General features: G+C 41.2%; 1 protein-coding gene across 3 annotated transcripts in view; it reads right to left on the bottom strand.

Moving 5' to 3' along the window:
* cadm4 (cell adhesion molecule 4) overlaps positions 1-14193 on the bottom strand; it is a 168191-nt gene that overhangs the window by 2003 nt on the left and 151995 nt on the right. Inside the window, exons 7-8 of one of the 3 annotated variants that reach the window (XM_086218067.1) lie at positions 4896-5003; positions 1136-1264 (exon numbers count right to left, since the gene is read on the bottom strand). In XM_086218067.1, coding sequence (XP_086074193.1) covers positions 1136-1264; positions 4896-5003 — 237 coding nt within the window. Of the gene's footprint in view, positions 1-88; positions 166-1135; positions 1265-4895; positions 5004-14193 lie in introns of all 3 variants that reach the window. The other 2 variants (XM_086218069.1, XM_086218068.1) reach the window with 2 other exon arrangements.

The following is a 14193-nucleotide window of genomic DNA, read 5'->3' as shown; positions in this document are numbered from 1 at the left end:
GGATGGTTAGGTGGCAAAGCGTCATGATCACTGCAGCGCCATGCAGCTTTATCAAACCAATCAGAGCTTATATGACTGAGAACCCTACCTGACAGATTAATTCATTAGTTAACTGATTGTTAGGTCAGTACCAAGCAAGAATAGGCTCTCTGGTACGATACGAGCCTAGCGGCGGAAATTAAAGGTAGAGGATGGATGTGTGAATTGTAGAGGAAGACGAAGCAGAAGAAGAGGGGAGGAGATAACAGAGAATAAAAGACAGGGGAGGAAGAGAGATTGGCAGAAAGGGTGGAGGGAAGGTTAGGTGCAAGAGAACAATGGCATGCTTGCATCACTCAGAAAACCCATCAAACACATTTATGCATCCCTCAAGTCTTTATGATTAATGATTCGGCCCATTACAGGTTAAATAGAGCAAGAGAGGCCCAAGTCGTCTTCCTGCTCGAAAGTTGTGTCGCTCCAGAGTGACACTACCATTCCCCTTACGGTGGAGGTTGACTGGCGTGCTGACAGTCATGGTGGGCAAAAGACAAAGGCCTAATGGCCCTGTCTCAACACTGATTGGTTGTAATGGTCCTGTCTTGGTGCTGATTGGCGGTCAAGCCATACTGAATGTTGAATGACAGCTTGTCCAGCCACAGGGTAAGTAATAGCTGTTTGCAGCATGCTCCAGTGTAGCTGGATTATTTCTTGGCAGCTTTGGTACACAGTCCAAGGCTGCCAACAAGGGGGCACTTAAAAAGATAGGGTACAGAGGGAGGCCTCTTTTAATGGATGAGCCTTGATACACTAACATATAGTCATAAAACATGGGGACACCTGCATTTCCCACCCCACCCTGTCATCCACTATCCTGGCCAAGGTCGTCTATCATGGACAGGGTGAAGAAGAGCAGCACTTTCTGTCAGCTTTGAACTGGCAATTTTCACATCAATGTAAGAGATTACTTTTCAAAGAATCTAGCTGTAACCACCATTTATATTTGCCTGTGATGGCACTCCAGTGAAGTGTTGAAATGAGAAGACATGTCTGTGGATAATATACTTTCATTGCCGAGATGTGTCCCTTGCTACTTATGGAAACTTCATTGTATTGCATGTTTGTTTGAGTGTGTGTGTGTGTGTGTGTGTGTTACCTTTCTGGCGAACAGAGCACCAGATGGTGACAATGAGGACACAGATGACAGTGAAAACCAACAGTGCCAGAACGCCACCTATGACTGCATATGGTACTGCACTGTGAGTCTCTACCACTGCACCAGGATCTGAGAAGAAGCGAGAGAGACAAATAGCGTGAGTGGGTGTGTAGTGTCGGGTATCTAAAAGGAACCGTGGAGATAAAGAGGGAGAGGAGCGCAGACAAAGAAATTGAGACAAAAAGAAAGACGGATCAAAAGTGAAGGCAGGAGAGATGTGGAGGAAAAGAAAGAGACAAAAGTGAAAGAAAGAAAGCACATGAAAACGACAGCATGGGAGAGAATATAGGAGAAGTCAATATCTTCCACCCAAGTTGCATTATCACCTTTCATCACACATACAGCACAGATAGGATGGGTGAGAAATAGGTGGAGAAATGAGGACAGTGAATAAAGAAATAAGTATGTCAGCCACTAAAAATCCACTCCATCCAAGCACCTGTCAAGAGCACAATGCATTTTGAATGAGGGAAACTTTGAGTGTGTTTACCCCCCTGAGTAGTATAACCCTGGGAAATGAAATGAACCACTTTACCACAAGATGAGTGAAGGAAGAGAGGGAGGGAGTGAGAGAGAAAAAAAAAAGCAAATTAAAGTCTGTGACATTTTGTCGTGTAAAATTGCGGGCACATTATGGAATCATTCATGTACACCTCACCCACTTCACACAACGCTTGAGAGTAAAGGACAAAAACTAAAACAGAGGAGTGAAGACAAAAAAGACGACATTTCAAGGCGTATCATGAAATGTTTCTGAATGAAAAGGGGGGGGGGAGACGGGAAATAACGTTGGGGGTTTGATTGGAATGCTGAAAAGCGGACGTATCCAGAGAAGGTCATAACATCGGCGACGCCCTGTTGGTATAGCAGAGAGAAAGTGGAATCTCACTGTTTGCACCATGTAGCCTCTGAAACAGTCCTCTATAAAAGGCCTTGGTCATAATCTGTAGCTGTCCCAGACGCTGTTTTCATCAAAATTCATAAATTCCAGCCAGAAGGCCTGTAACCATGGCATTTTGGGAAAAGAAAACAAGATTTGAGGTAGGCAAACCAACTGATGTATCTCAGCTTGTAGACAGATATACATGCTGCTAAAGCTGACTGACAGGTTTATGTTATTTACTGAAATTAGTTGGTGCATTCTGATGTAAGCATGCATCATGTTTTGTTTGAAATGGAGAAAAAAAAGATCAAATTTTCATATAACAATATGAGGAAATGTTTTTTTTTCATTCTTGTTGTCTTAAAGGTGCACGAAGCGTTGTCAGCTGACATCACTTCCATTGATGTTCTTTGTACATACCAAACAAAGACAGAGCAAGCTTGCCCCCCCCCCCGTGTTTCTGTAAATGTCATGAACATGCATTGACAAGGAAGGTGGACCTGTGCTGTGCTAAGATGAGTGAGCAAACCCCAACTGTTTGGTGTGTAAATTTATAAGTAAGCAAGGAATAACAAACTATCACTTTGAAAAATGGCTTCCGGGTGTCATAGCTACGACGCTAATCAATTGACTCTGCTTGTTCCCCAATGTATGCATATGCCCTAACCCCCCCCCCCCCAAACCATCTTTGTTATGTTTATGTGAACATCCTGTGCACTCAGTGTTTGTTTGCCGTTTGTGAGCCATGTGTTGTCCAGAGCCTGGACTTTTTCATGGTGTATTCAGGAAGCACAGGCAGCTAGCGGAGCAAGGGGAGACGCCTACGATTTGAGACAAATTGTGCTGAAACCATGCAACAAGGCTTAGTGCACCTTTAAATTGTGAATGGGTCACAATGTTACCAATGATCTGAACTACAAGTGGTGAAAAGCTTGTTGATTTTTTCATTTCAGCTTGACATTAAAACAAAGAGTCAATTAATCAATTTCATTGACAGAAAAGCAAATTATATTTGATTGATTGAGCTTAATTTCATTGATTGTTGTTTATCAAGCCAATCTATCAAATCATGGCTTGCTCCAGCTCCTCAAATGTGATGACTTTGTGTTTTTCTCAGTTTTGTAATCAACTAATTGATTAATTCATATAGATTTTTGACTGCAGATCGGACAAAGATATCACCGCGGGCACTGGGAAATTTTGCTATGTTCTCTTTCATTTTGTAGGTGAAAAAAAATCATTATGGCTTAATTCTTAGCTGCAGCTGTAATTTCACAAAGAAAAAAACCAAAGAAAATGTATTCGGGGTGATGTCTGTCTCACATAACTAGAGTGCACGATGGAGAGGAACGACTAATGCAGAAAACAGGATATGAATGGTTCTGTCTAAAGCAATAGAATACCAGAAAATAACCCTGGACTTAAATAATAAGACTCATTGATAGTGCTGTGAAGGTGTAGAAGGAGAGGTGGTGAGGCCAATAGGAGGAGGCAAGGACACCGAGTTATTGATGCAGCTCTTGCACCTTAACTGCAGAATTAAAACATGAATCATTAATACAGTGCTAAGACATAGAGATCAGGAGAGAAAGAGAAAGTGATGGATGAGGTGAAGGACAGTAGGAGGAGGCGACTGACAACTGAAGGAAAGCAGATGCATGCGCTCTTTTGCACATATTTCTTGGAGTCTCATTAAGCGTGGCATGCATCACAGTCATCCAAAGCAATATTTCATCATGGGGGATAAAATAGCAAACAGTGTTGTCCCGTACCGCATACCACCTTGTTGTATATCCACGGCAGCCTAAAGCTCTACAGCAAATGACTGACAGTATAAAAATGTGTGTTGTTTCTCTTGAGAAGCCCCTCAGATCACATGCTAAACACACCAAACTGTTCCATCCATTCATTTTCTTGTGACTTGTTTTGACATTTTAAACCCATGCCCAGCAGGTGAACAACCTCTACCCACAGGACAAAAAGAGATGTCCCACTGCCTTTGCTTCATCTTCTTTGAAGGGAAAAGAAAGAAGCTGAAGGCTTGGAGAAAGGAAGCGCGAACAATGTGCACCTATTTGTGTGAGTGTATTATGAGATGAGGGAAAATATTGAAAGTGCAGTTAAACACACACAAGTACATACTCAGCGTAGTGCCATGCAGCCTTTCTTTCTACTGCTGTCACACTCCTCCAGGATAATACGATTAGACAACAACCTGGATCTCTGATCTTTCTCTCACTTGCCCTCCCTCGATCTGAATACGTGTGTGTTTCTGTGCTTGCGTGTGTGTGTTCAGCTGAATACTGTACATTTGTGCAGCATTGCCCTCATCCTTCACAGGCCTGTGTCAATCAGCTAACGGCTGGGTGTCCTGCCAGTTCCTTAAACTCTTACTGCAGATTCATTAACAGCATCCAACAAGCACCAAGAGACTAGACCACACACACACACACACACACACACACACACACACACACACGCACGCACACGCACACGCACACACACACACACACAAAAATGCACAAATGCTGACTGAGCAAAGTGTGTGGGCAGTGATAAGAAAGAAAGCAGGAGTTAGTGGTTGTGTGTGGTGCATACTCAAGCATCTGCAGGCACGTATGCTTGAGTAGATGTGGGGGCAAAGGAAGGTTGCAACAGAACAAAGTGTGTGTGTATGTGTGTGTGTGTGCGTGTGTGTGTGTGTGTGTGTTGGCCACCTGAGAGCCATCAGATTACAAGGGGGAATGGAAGACACCAAAGGAGGAAAGCGAAGGGCGATGGAGGGAAGCGGAAGCAGAATAAAGAGGTGTGTGTTACCTTTCGGGTCCGGTGCGAGGTTGGGTGTTAGGAGGGTTGGGGTGATGGAATGGGAGACGATTGGTTGGGTGGTAGGAGTGGGAGGGGCCGTGGTAGTGACTGACACATCTACAACCAGACATGGAATGGGATAACACACATACACAAATGCTATTATCTACAACATGCAGTGGCATTTCAGAACAGGAGTTGCAGGTGCAGCATAACATGACTCGTGGTTTATAATGGTTAAAATGCTGAGAGAGGTGCTGTCCTCCACTTCTCGCTTAATCATCATTGGAATCATAATCTCAGATAGCTCCCATCTTCCAATGAGTTTTGGGAAGGAGGCCGAGATCTAAAATACATGAACTTGAACACATATTTTAAAGATGCTGATCAGCAACTGAGGCTGATGGCATTTCAATACCTGTGACAAATGTCACTAATTATTTTGCCAAATTGACTGAGGGAGGGAAACAGAATCAATCTCGACCCCTGACAAGTGATAAGGACATGCACAATTTATGCTGCCTTGCAGACTTCAACAGCAGGTGAGGGGGTTAAAAGAGATGTTTACGATGTGAAAAACATGCTTTAAAGAAGAGGTTGAGGTAAATTGCACCCAGCAGACAGACATTCATCTAGGAGGCAATTGGAATATACAGGAACACATTCTCTATCACTGACAGATTTTCTATGGCAGAAAAGACAGAGACATTGTCTGTGACAGATGCATTCCCAATGGAACAATGCCATGCAGGGATGGTCTTATTCAGTGTCGAACAATAGCTTGGATCTTGACACATTCTCCAAATCAATGGTCGAGACACAATGGTAGGTAGAGAGGTAGAAAGAGACAAGTTCATATTGCCGTTAAAGATAAAAATAAAGGCTGTCAAGAACTAGAAAGGGAGATGGAGGAGTGGGTGTGAATGTGTCTATCTGTTTGTGTGCATCAGCACTTTCAGAGTGAATAACATGCCACTTCATCAGACAATCTGTATAAAACTGCACTGTGCCAGATCTGTGTACAAGACACACAAACACACACACACACACACACACACACACACACACACACACACACACACACACACACGTTCATGCAGATTTGCTTACACGAATATACATGATTGCTAATACACCAATAAATTTGCACATACTGTACGACACGCTCAAAGGCATAAACACACGCGTGCAAACACAAACTGCCCTTTCTACTCAGGAGTAATTTATTGGTAAGTATTCCTCTGTCTCTTCTCTCTTTCCCCACTGGCCCTGAGATCATCAATCTCTTTTTGCACTCTTCTTATGTCAGCACTATAACCCCCTACACGTTTTTTTCTCCCCCTTTTGCTTTTGGTCCAACCCTTTTTTTTTCAGTGAAGAAATGTACACTATGCAGTGCCAATGCAAAATATTTTGCAGTTAAAAAATGTTTTATGTTTAAGTTAGATGAAAAATTGTGTGTGTGTGTCTGTGTGTGTGTATTACATGTGACTGTGGCTACATTTGTGTAGAGCTTGAGAGCAGAGGATTTATGGAGGGGTTGCTGCACTAATTAACCGGACACTGATTTATTTCTCTGGACTATATCATGAATGACCTAATAATAGTTCTTTTCTCGCATTTTCATCTTTTTCTTATCTTTCTGCCAAGATCTCTCTCTCTTTCTCTCTCTCTCTTCCTTCTCCAGCAAAACTCTCTCCTCATTTGCACCTCACATTTCCCTCACGTTCCTTTATTTTTCTCCATTCAGCTCCCTCTCTAGTTTCATTCCGATGCAAGTACACTCCTTCAATGCTGCTCTTCAACTTAATTAAGGAGAATGCAACACAGCTGTTGTTCTCTTGGCCGATAGCGCCATTTTTTCCCTCATATCATATTGTTATTCATTAACAATATATGGCTGTCAATCAGGCACACAGCCCATGTTATTTCCAGGGATGGATGTGGTGGCACTTGCGATAATGACGTTTCTCCTCGTATCTCATTCTCACAGAAGTGTGCCTGAGGATACTACAGCACCATTTTGGAGGAGTCCTGTTATTCTTTCATGTTCAGTGTTCCTGATTATAGGGGATTTGCGAAGAGAAGTGGTTCAGCTGTCAATCAGTATACCATTGTTTAACATTGGTCAGAGGTCCACTGCTTCCATAAAGGCCAATGCTGATTGGAAAAGAACTCATTCGGATTGCATTCTGTCTGATGTGGCTAGAGGTGCGTTGTTAAGTTTGGGGGGGAAAACAGAAGTGAAGACACAACAAAATGGACTCTGTACTATCTCTTGCTTCCTCTGTCACTAGCCTCTAACCCTTTTTCCATTTTCATTGTCATTCTTTTTTTCCTTGCCAGTCTTCATTAAATGGAGGTCAATGTTTTTCAATCCAATTATCCTGACGGCTCATTACAACAGTAGAGGAGACATAGACTAATCCCTAGTCATGTACTACAATCCCCCCTCCTTAATGTGAACCCATTCTTTAATCTATCACACGCTTCCTCTGCTTTTCCTAGAATATTTCTTTAAGATACTATACACACAGATGGTTGACAAATAAAGGAAAAACCTAATGAATGTGGTTTCTTCCTCAATGACATGCCCCCCATCCACTGTGAAAACAAGGGGTCACCGAATGGGTCGAGGAGTATAGAAATGAGGTGAATCATGGTTACGGCCTTCATAGTCACCGTATCTCAACCACTAATGTCAAAACACCAAACTAGGGAATGTCTTTCATAAAAGTGCTGTGAATGCAGACTGGTATCTTGGGATCGTCCACTCACGTGTAGAGTAGAAAGCATCATGCAGGTCACATCTTGAAGGAGCCTACAAGCTTTCATTGCCTCCATGTATACTGTTGAAAGTGAAGCTCCGACTGCTCGGCTTACACGTGTCAGAGGTTGGATGCACCACAAGTGGACCACAAATGATCCTATCTATGTGGGTTGTACGTTCATATGTATGCCAACTGAAAGAGAAGCTGATAAATACCTGAGTATATACATTTCATGTGGGAGTGAATGCTGATCAAACCTGTTCCCACTGCAAACCAAATGGTAGCAAATTTTAGCATGTTTTTTGCCAGAGAGAAGCTTTTGGGTTGTTGTTTTTTTCCCTTTAATTCCAAATACATGTGCATTTACATGGATTTAAGTGTGTGTGAGGTACATTATATGCACACTTCTTATCTTCCCATCTCCCCCTCTCAACTTCTGCCTCTCCATCTCCCTGACACTCTACTGCAATTCAATTCTAATGGGTTTTATTGGCTTGGCGATTCATCTGAGTGCAGCAGCTCAGTTCAATTACATAAGGGAGCCCTTTGGGCTTTCATCAAACAATCAGCAACATTCTCCTACCAGTCACACGCACGCACACGCACGTTAAACATGCACACACATACCCATAAACATAAAAAATCCAATTTCTCCTTAACAATGGTGGCACAGGGATGAAACAACCAATAGAAGCTATATCCTTTCAGCATTCTGTAGACCGCCTAGGCTGTGTGTGTATGCTTGTGTGTGTGTGTGTGTGTGTGTGCTTGTGTGTGTGTGTGTGTCTATGTGTATGCTCTTTTATTAATTTAAAATAATTCTTCACATTTATAGCATTAATGATTTTCTGAGCGTTGCTGAGAAATAATTTCATTGTATTAATAGAAAGATGAACATTAGAAATCTCTTTTAATCATAAACATATTAATGTAAACACACACACACACACGCGCGCGCACACACACACACACACACACACAAACAAGTGTGACCAGTTGAATAAAGCTCAAATTCAATTGCACTGCATTGCATTGCATCTTTTCCACCACAGAAGCTCCCTAGAGTTTCCCACCTATCGCTCTCTGTTCTCCTTTGCAGGCATTAATCCCCATCTCCCTTCATAAAGTGACAGCGCCGAAAGCACCTGCGATAAATTGGCAGGCACTTTTACCTCAGTTTGTGTTCAGTGTACAGACCCTGATGGCAACTAACTCTCACAGAGGGAAGTTTGACAAGAAATGAGAGCGAGGGAGACGTGAGAGCGCACTGGTAGTTTTTCTGCACCTGCAACTTAATGGTTTCTTTTCTGCTGACTCATCTTTTATAACACTTTTCCTGCAGTGCTCCCTGCTTGATTCCCCTTCCTCTCCCAGTGCACCCTGGGAGTCCCTCTGGGAATGCTGGAAGGCAACTAAACTGACATGCGGTTTATCTGACAGGCTGTGGTCCTGAATGTTAACCTGCGTTCGACCTCTATCGCCCATTCCCCTCTCCTTTTAATCCCTCTATCCCCCGCTTCACTCTCTACAGCACCCATCCTCCCTTTCTCCTTGTATTCATCCCTCTCAACTTCTCGCTCAGTTACACTCCCCTCTTTGCTTCATTCTTAGAAAGCCAGGCTGTATTCGGGTAAAGAGATTGAACTGCAAGTGAACCAAGAACAGAGGGCAAACTGTTGGCAATGTGATAAATAGTTGAAAGGGTGTGGGAGGACAGAGGAAGTGGGCAGAAGGTGCAAAAGAGGTGAGAACAGAAGGCAGATTGAAGAAAGGGAAGAGAGAAGGAGAGGAGAGGAGGGTGATGGAGGAAGTAGAGGATAGAAAAACAAGAAAGGGAGAAAGATGAGAGAAGATGTTGACTGAATCAAATAAAAAAGCGAAGCATAAAAAGGGAAGAAAGTGTTTTTTCTTATCAACATGGTTTTTAGGAAGCACCAAGGAGCTCCTGTTGTGCTCTCTTAAAATGCAGACACTCGCTGTTTTCTTTTGCTGATATTCTTGATTATTCTGCAAGAAATTTCCTGAATGCCTTTAAAACTTTGGTACTTTCATTTATGAAAGATACCATGGGCTACAATAATATTGTTTGGCATGTTTATTCTTATTTTTTTTAATCATTCTTTCAGGGCCTGTATTTAGTTTGCAGCAAGATATCGCCTCCAAGATCCGCTTACTGTTTGTTTTTTTTGTTGTTCTGGTAATGACACCCATTTATTATGTTATACCCATTGCACACTGTGGTATTATTATATAAATTTCATAATAATAATGTACATATAAACTATATTTGGCTGCAAATACTTAAGTACTTTCAATTAAGTAGCAATATTCATGCAGGATGTTTATTTGTAATAGAGAGTATCTTTATATTGCAATGGTTTATATTTGTAAGACTGTATATGGAACTAAAATATCACTAATGGCTGAGAGTAAACATGAAAGAAAAAGGTTACAGGGAAAGCTAATGAGTGGGCCTCAAACTGTCAAAGGTTTTTTTTTTAAAGAATCTCACATATCGTGATCTCACACCCAACTGTGAAAAACACCACAGCACACACAAGGAAGAGGGACTCGGCCTTATTGATCTGTTGATCACGATCAGCTTTTTGAGAAACTGAAAGTGTTTATGAGAAATTCACTATCACCAGCTAGAAGAGGAGTTGAGAGATTCAGCAGATTGCCGGCTTGTACATGGCAATCAACAACACGCACCCACCATTCAACACACCATACTGACAATTTGAACTTTTTCTGGGGCCACAGACATTTTTTTTTAAGGTAAATGGACCTAGAGGTAACCATATCTCTGTTTTCTTTAAAATGTGGGTGCTACTGTGTACACAACAATTCCAACATTGAAAAGAGAAGTGGAGTATTTATCCAGGCTTTCCCTTCGTCATTTACCCTCTATTGACCCAAAGCCAACAGATGGATAATCATTTCAAATCTGAAATTACAAATGTTACTGATGCAGCAGCCCTCTCTAAGGTGATTGTAATTTCTAAAAACAGCAATGTGGAGCAACAAATGGAAACTAAAAGGCTGTTGAAAAGCTAACTGCAGGTGTAAAAAACAAATCTCCAGGCTCACTATGATAAGATAATATATTTACAATTTGAACTGCGGGGAAGCCCTTCTGATACCTGCTTTATTTGCTGTTGCTGAAGCTGAAAATCCCTGACAATTAGACAAGCAGTCAGTGTTTGCTCATAAAAGTAATGTGTCTGTATTGTCCTTGTGTCAACTAAAGCAAATTTGATCCCATCAACCCCAAAATAATTAGGAAGAAATTATACATGTGAAATCCTCACAAAAGAGAGCTTTGAATGAAAACACAATTTTAGATTTTGTATAATTGGATGACAGTTCTGTGTCCAACTTGACCAAAAGGGAAACTGGGTGGGATTTTGTGGCAAGAACCAGACTTGATGTCTTCAATAAGTACAACTACTTTCTAACAGTGAGCAAAAATGACATATGGGGCTCCTCAAGGCTCTATTCTCTAACCTCTTGTGTTCAGCATTTAAAAGCTCCCATTTGCTCCCATTATTGAGAAAACTCATATTTCCATAGTGATGCATTTTACACTGCCATAGAAACGATCCCACCATTACGATGTTATGGTTGTTTACACAAAACCGAGCAACAGCAGTCAGTGTTGTTTTGTTCTAATATTCTGGAAGAAAGGTGCTGATGTTGTATGTGACTTGCTTTTTCCACGGTTCCATAGGTCCATTTTAGACAGACGTTGTTGCTGTGAAAATGAAACATGCTTGTTTTGTACTCAAAACAAGCATGTTTCTAAAAATAAAAATCAGATTTTTTTTATCTGCACTAGATTAGCTGCTATGTCATTTTTATTCAGCTATGTTGTCGCCCTACTTTATCAATTTTTAATAGTCCATTTAATTTCAAGTTTGAAATCTTTTTAAATTTGTGTCTTTTTAATACTATCCTCTTTATCTTGGGTTTCCTTTTACATAATGTCTTTACGATGGTTACCTTTAATGCAAAAAGTTTGGCAAAGTTACAAAGTAGACGTATGAATAAAGACATAGTTTACTTGCCTTTGCTACAAAATGTTATATTCAATATTTCAAAGATAGAAAAGGACATAAAACAGACACCTACTCAAAACAACAAGGGTTCTGGAATGGAGAAACACTGTGGATGGCAGAGGTATGAGTCATCTTATCTTTTATAACGTTTAACATTTTATTGCACAGAATTATATCTATTTTCAAACGGACCGAAGAACGACTTACTGCATTCAATCAGCTCCTCACCAGAACATGATCATTAATAACTATTTTTCTTTAGCAGTGATGTCTTGCAAACACATTTTAAAACTGTATAACATTTACAAAGACACACATATCAGTGTAAACATCCTGCAATGGGTCCTTGAAAAATAATTAATGCCATGTAGCCAAATTTTCAGTTGTGACTTATAGGAAAATTAAGAGTGACTTTCAGACTTCTACAGATTAGGATGATGGCTGAATCAACAACTCTGAGCTGTTTGAGATAAGGTTTGAAACAATCTGCCCAGTGGGTGAGTACATAACTTTTGAAGTGGAGCAAATCACCACTGATATGGGGCTAAAACAGGGGGATTTAAGACGCTAATTGCTCTAAATTTGTGGTGCAGAGCTGAGCAGCTGAACCCTGGGTTATATTGGATTTGTATTAAAAGCTTGTTTTTTTTTAATGTATTGCTTAAATTTGCTTGTCAGTTTATTAAGTACAGCTAGAGAAGTGCTGAAGTAGAGCTGCAGTAAATCCTCCCTTCATGAGGATTATTAAATTCAGTTTGACAGCATCTGATAGAGGATTTTATTGATTTATTGGGGGCTGTAATTTGAGGTTAACTTCAACGTTGGACCGAAGGACAGAGAAGTGAGCTTGTGTGGCAAGGTCAGCAGGATAAATCTGGGTGGGGAAAGTGAAGAGGAGCCCCTTCCCCTCCCTTGCTGTCACCTCTGAGGTGGCAGCAGCGACCAGCATCTTCACCTGTACTGCGAAGCTTCCAGGTGTGAATGTGTAAGTGTGTGAATGCGTTTGGGAACTTCCTGCAAAAGAGAGCATTGTTCCCAGTAAATCCTCTCTGAATAATTCAAGGTCAAGTGAAGAAGGTTCTAGTTAGCCACTCACTGCTAGCTATTTAGACATGCATGGCCGGTCCAGATGAGAGTCACAGTAATAAGCTAAACCACAAGCATGACGGATGTGTAGAACCAAAATAATTCAATTTGAAATACATATTTTTGTTCTTCATTCTTTTGTTCTTCATGTTGTCAAACTATGTTTTTGTTTCACTTCAAATCATGGTACTGTACTGCAGAACTCTGCTAGTTTAGAATTCAACAGGGTTGAACATGTCAGCATCTTGCATTTTACCACTTCCTGCACAGCAAAATATAATGTTGCCTTGATAAATGACATATATTCAGCATAAAAGAGAACAGATCAGCAGATCAAACACAAAAAAATAAACGCCTCTCGCAAACAGATTCAACTAAGACAGAACGGCATAATCCTCATGAAGGGAGGATTTTGTCAAGGCTGTTATAATTTCCCTAATAAATTGGCAAGTGGATGTACTCCTTAATCCTAACAAGACAGCACAGAACAACTGAGTGAAATAAAGATGATAAATGATGAAATGTGGGAAAAAAGAAATGGCACAGAGAAATGTAAAACTAAGCTTAAAAATGGCGAGGGAGGAAGCTGAGGAGAGGTGAAGAGGAGGTAGAAAGTCATAGCATTTTTCTACAGAGGTGGCAACGTACATCAAAGCTCACTATGTCTAACCTACTACGGGAGGGAGGCGAGGAGGAAGTGAGGGAGGGAGCGAGAGGAAGAGATAGAGAGAGAGACAGAGAGACAGACAGACAGAGTGGGTGGGGATGGCACCTTTCATCTTGTCACTGTTGCCACCCTTGATGCCTGTGGAAAGCTTCCATTATGTGTACCGTTTGATGCTAGACGTGCTTGTACAAGAGTGTGCGTCTAATTTGTGTGTGTGTGTGTGTGTGCGCTCATGTGAGAGAGTTTGAATGTGATGGATAAATGAGGGGGTGCTAACCAAAAAAATGTTACATAAGATATCATATCTCTATTCCCTCCCTCCATCCTTCTGTTTCTTATTATAGGCACTAGCATGCAGTGACAGGAGCAGCCACCAGGGGGTGAAGCAGATCAAAGGGGTAAACCTGCTGAGTGACAGTGGTAGGCTTATAATTAGGCCAAACCACAAATGTATTAGAAAATCTCTAATGATGAATTAGATTCACTGCTGCTGCATTAAAAATCTCCATATTTTGACCTTATTTGACTAAAAAGCAGCTTCCTCACTCTTTTCACAGTCAGACCTTTGTTTTCAAACCTGCTTCAAACCAAGCACACACAAACACAGAAAGTTGTCCAATTTGTCACATGTCCTGAAAAAAAAAAAAAGCTTTGTGGTAATAGAAGTTGTCACGCAATGTTGCAAGCTGTATCATCATCTTCTTTGAGCCACGGTGTGCAGTCTA

The sequence above is a fragment of the Aulostomus chinensis genome, chromosome 11 (assembly GCF_037954235.1).
Source record: "Aulostomus chinensis isolate RoL2024-O1b breed Wild chromosome 11, RoL_Achi_v1.0, whole genome shotgun sequence".
Classification (NCBI taxonomy): domain Eukaryota; kingdom Metazoa; phylum Chordata; class Actinopteri; order Syngnathiformes; family Aulostomidae; genus Aulostomus; species Aulostomus chinensis.
The sequence above is the reverse complement of the archived record's forward strand: the minus strand, read 5'-3'. Positions and strand labels throughout refer to the sequence as shown.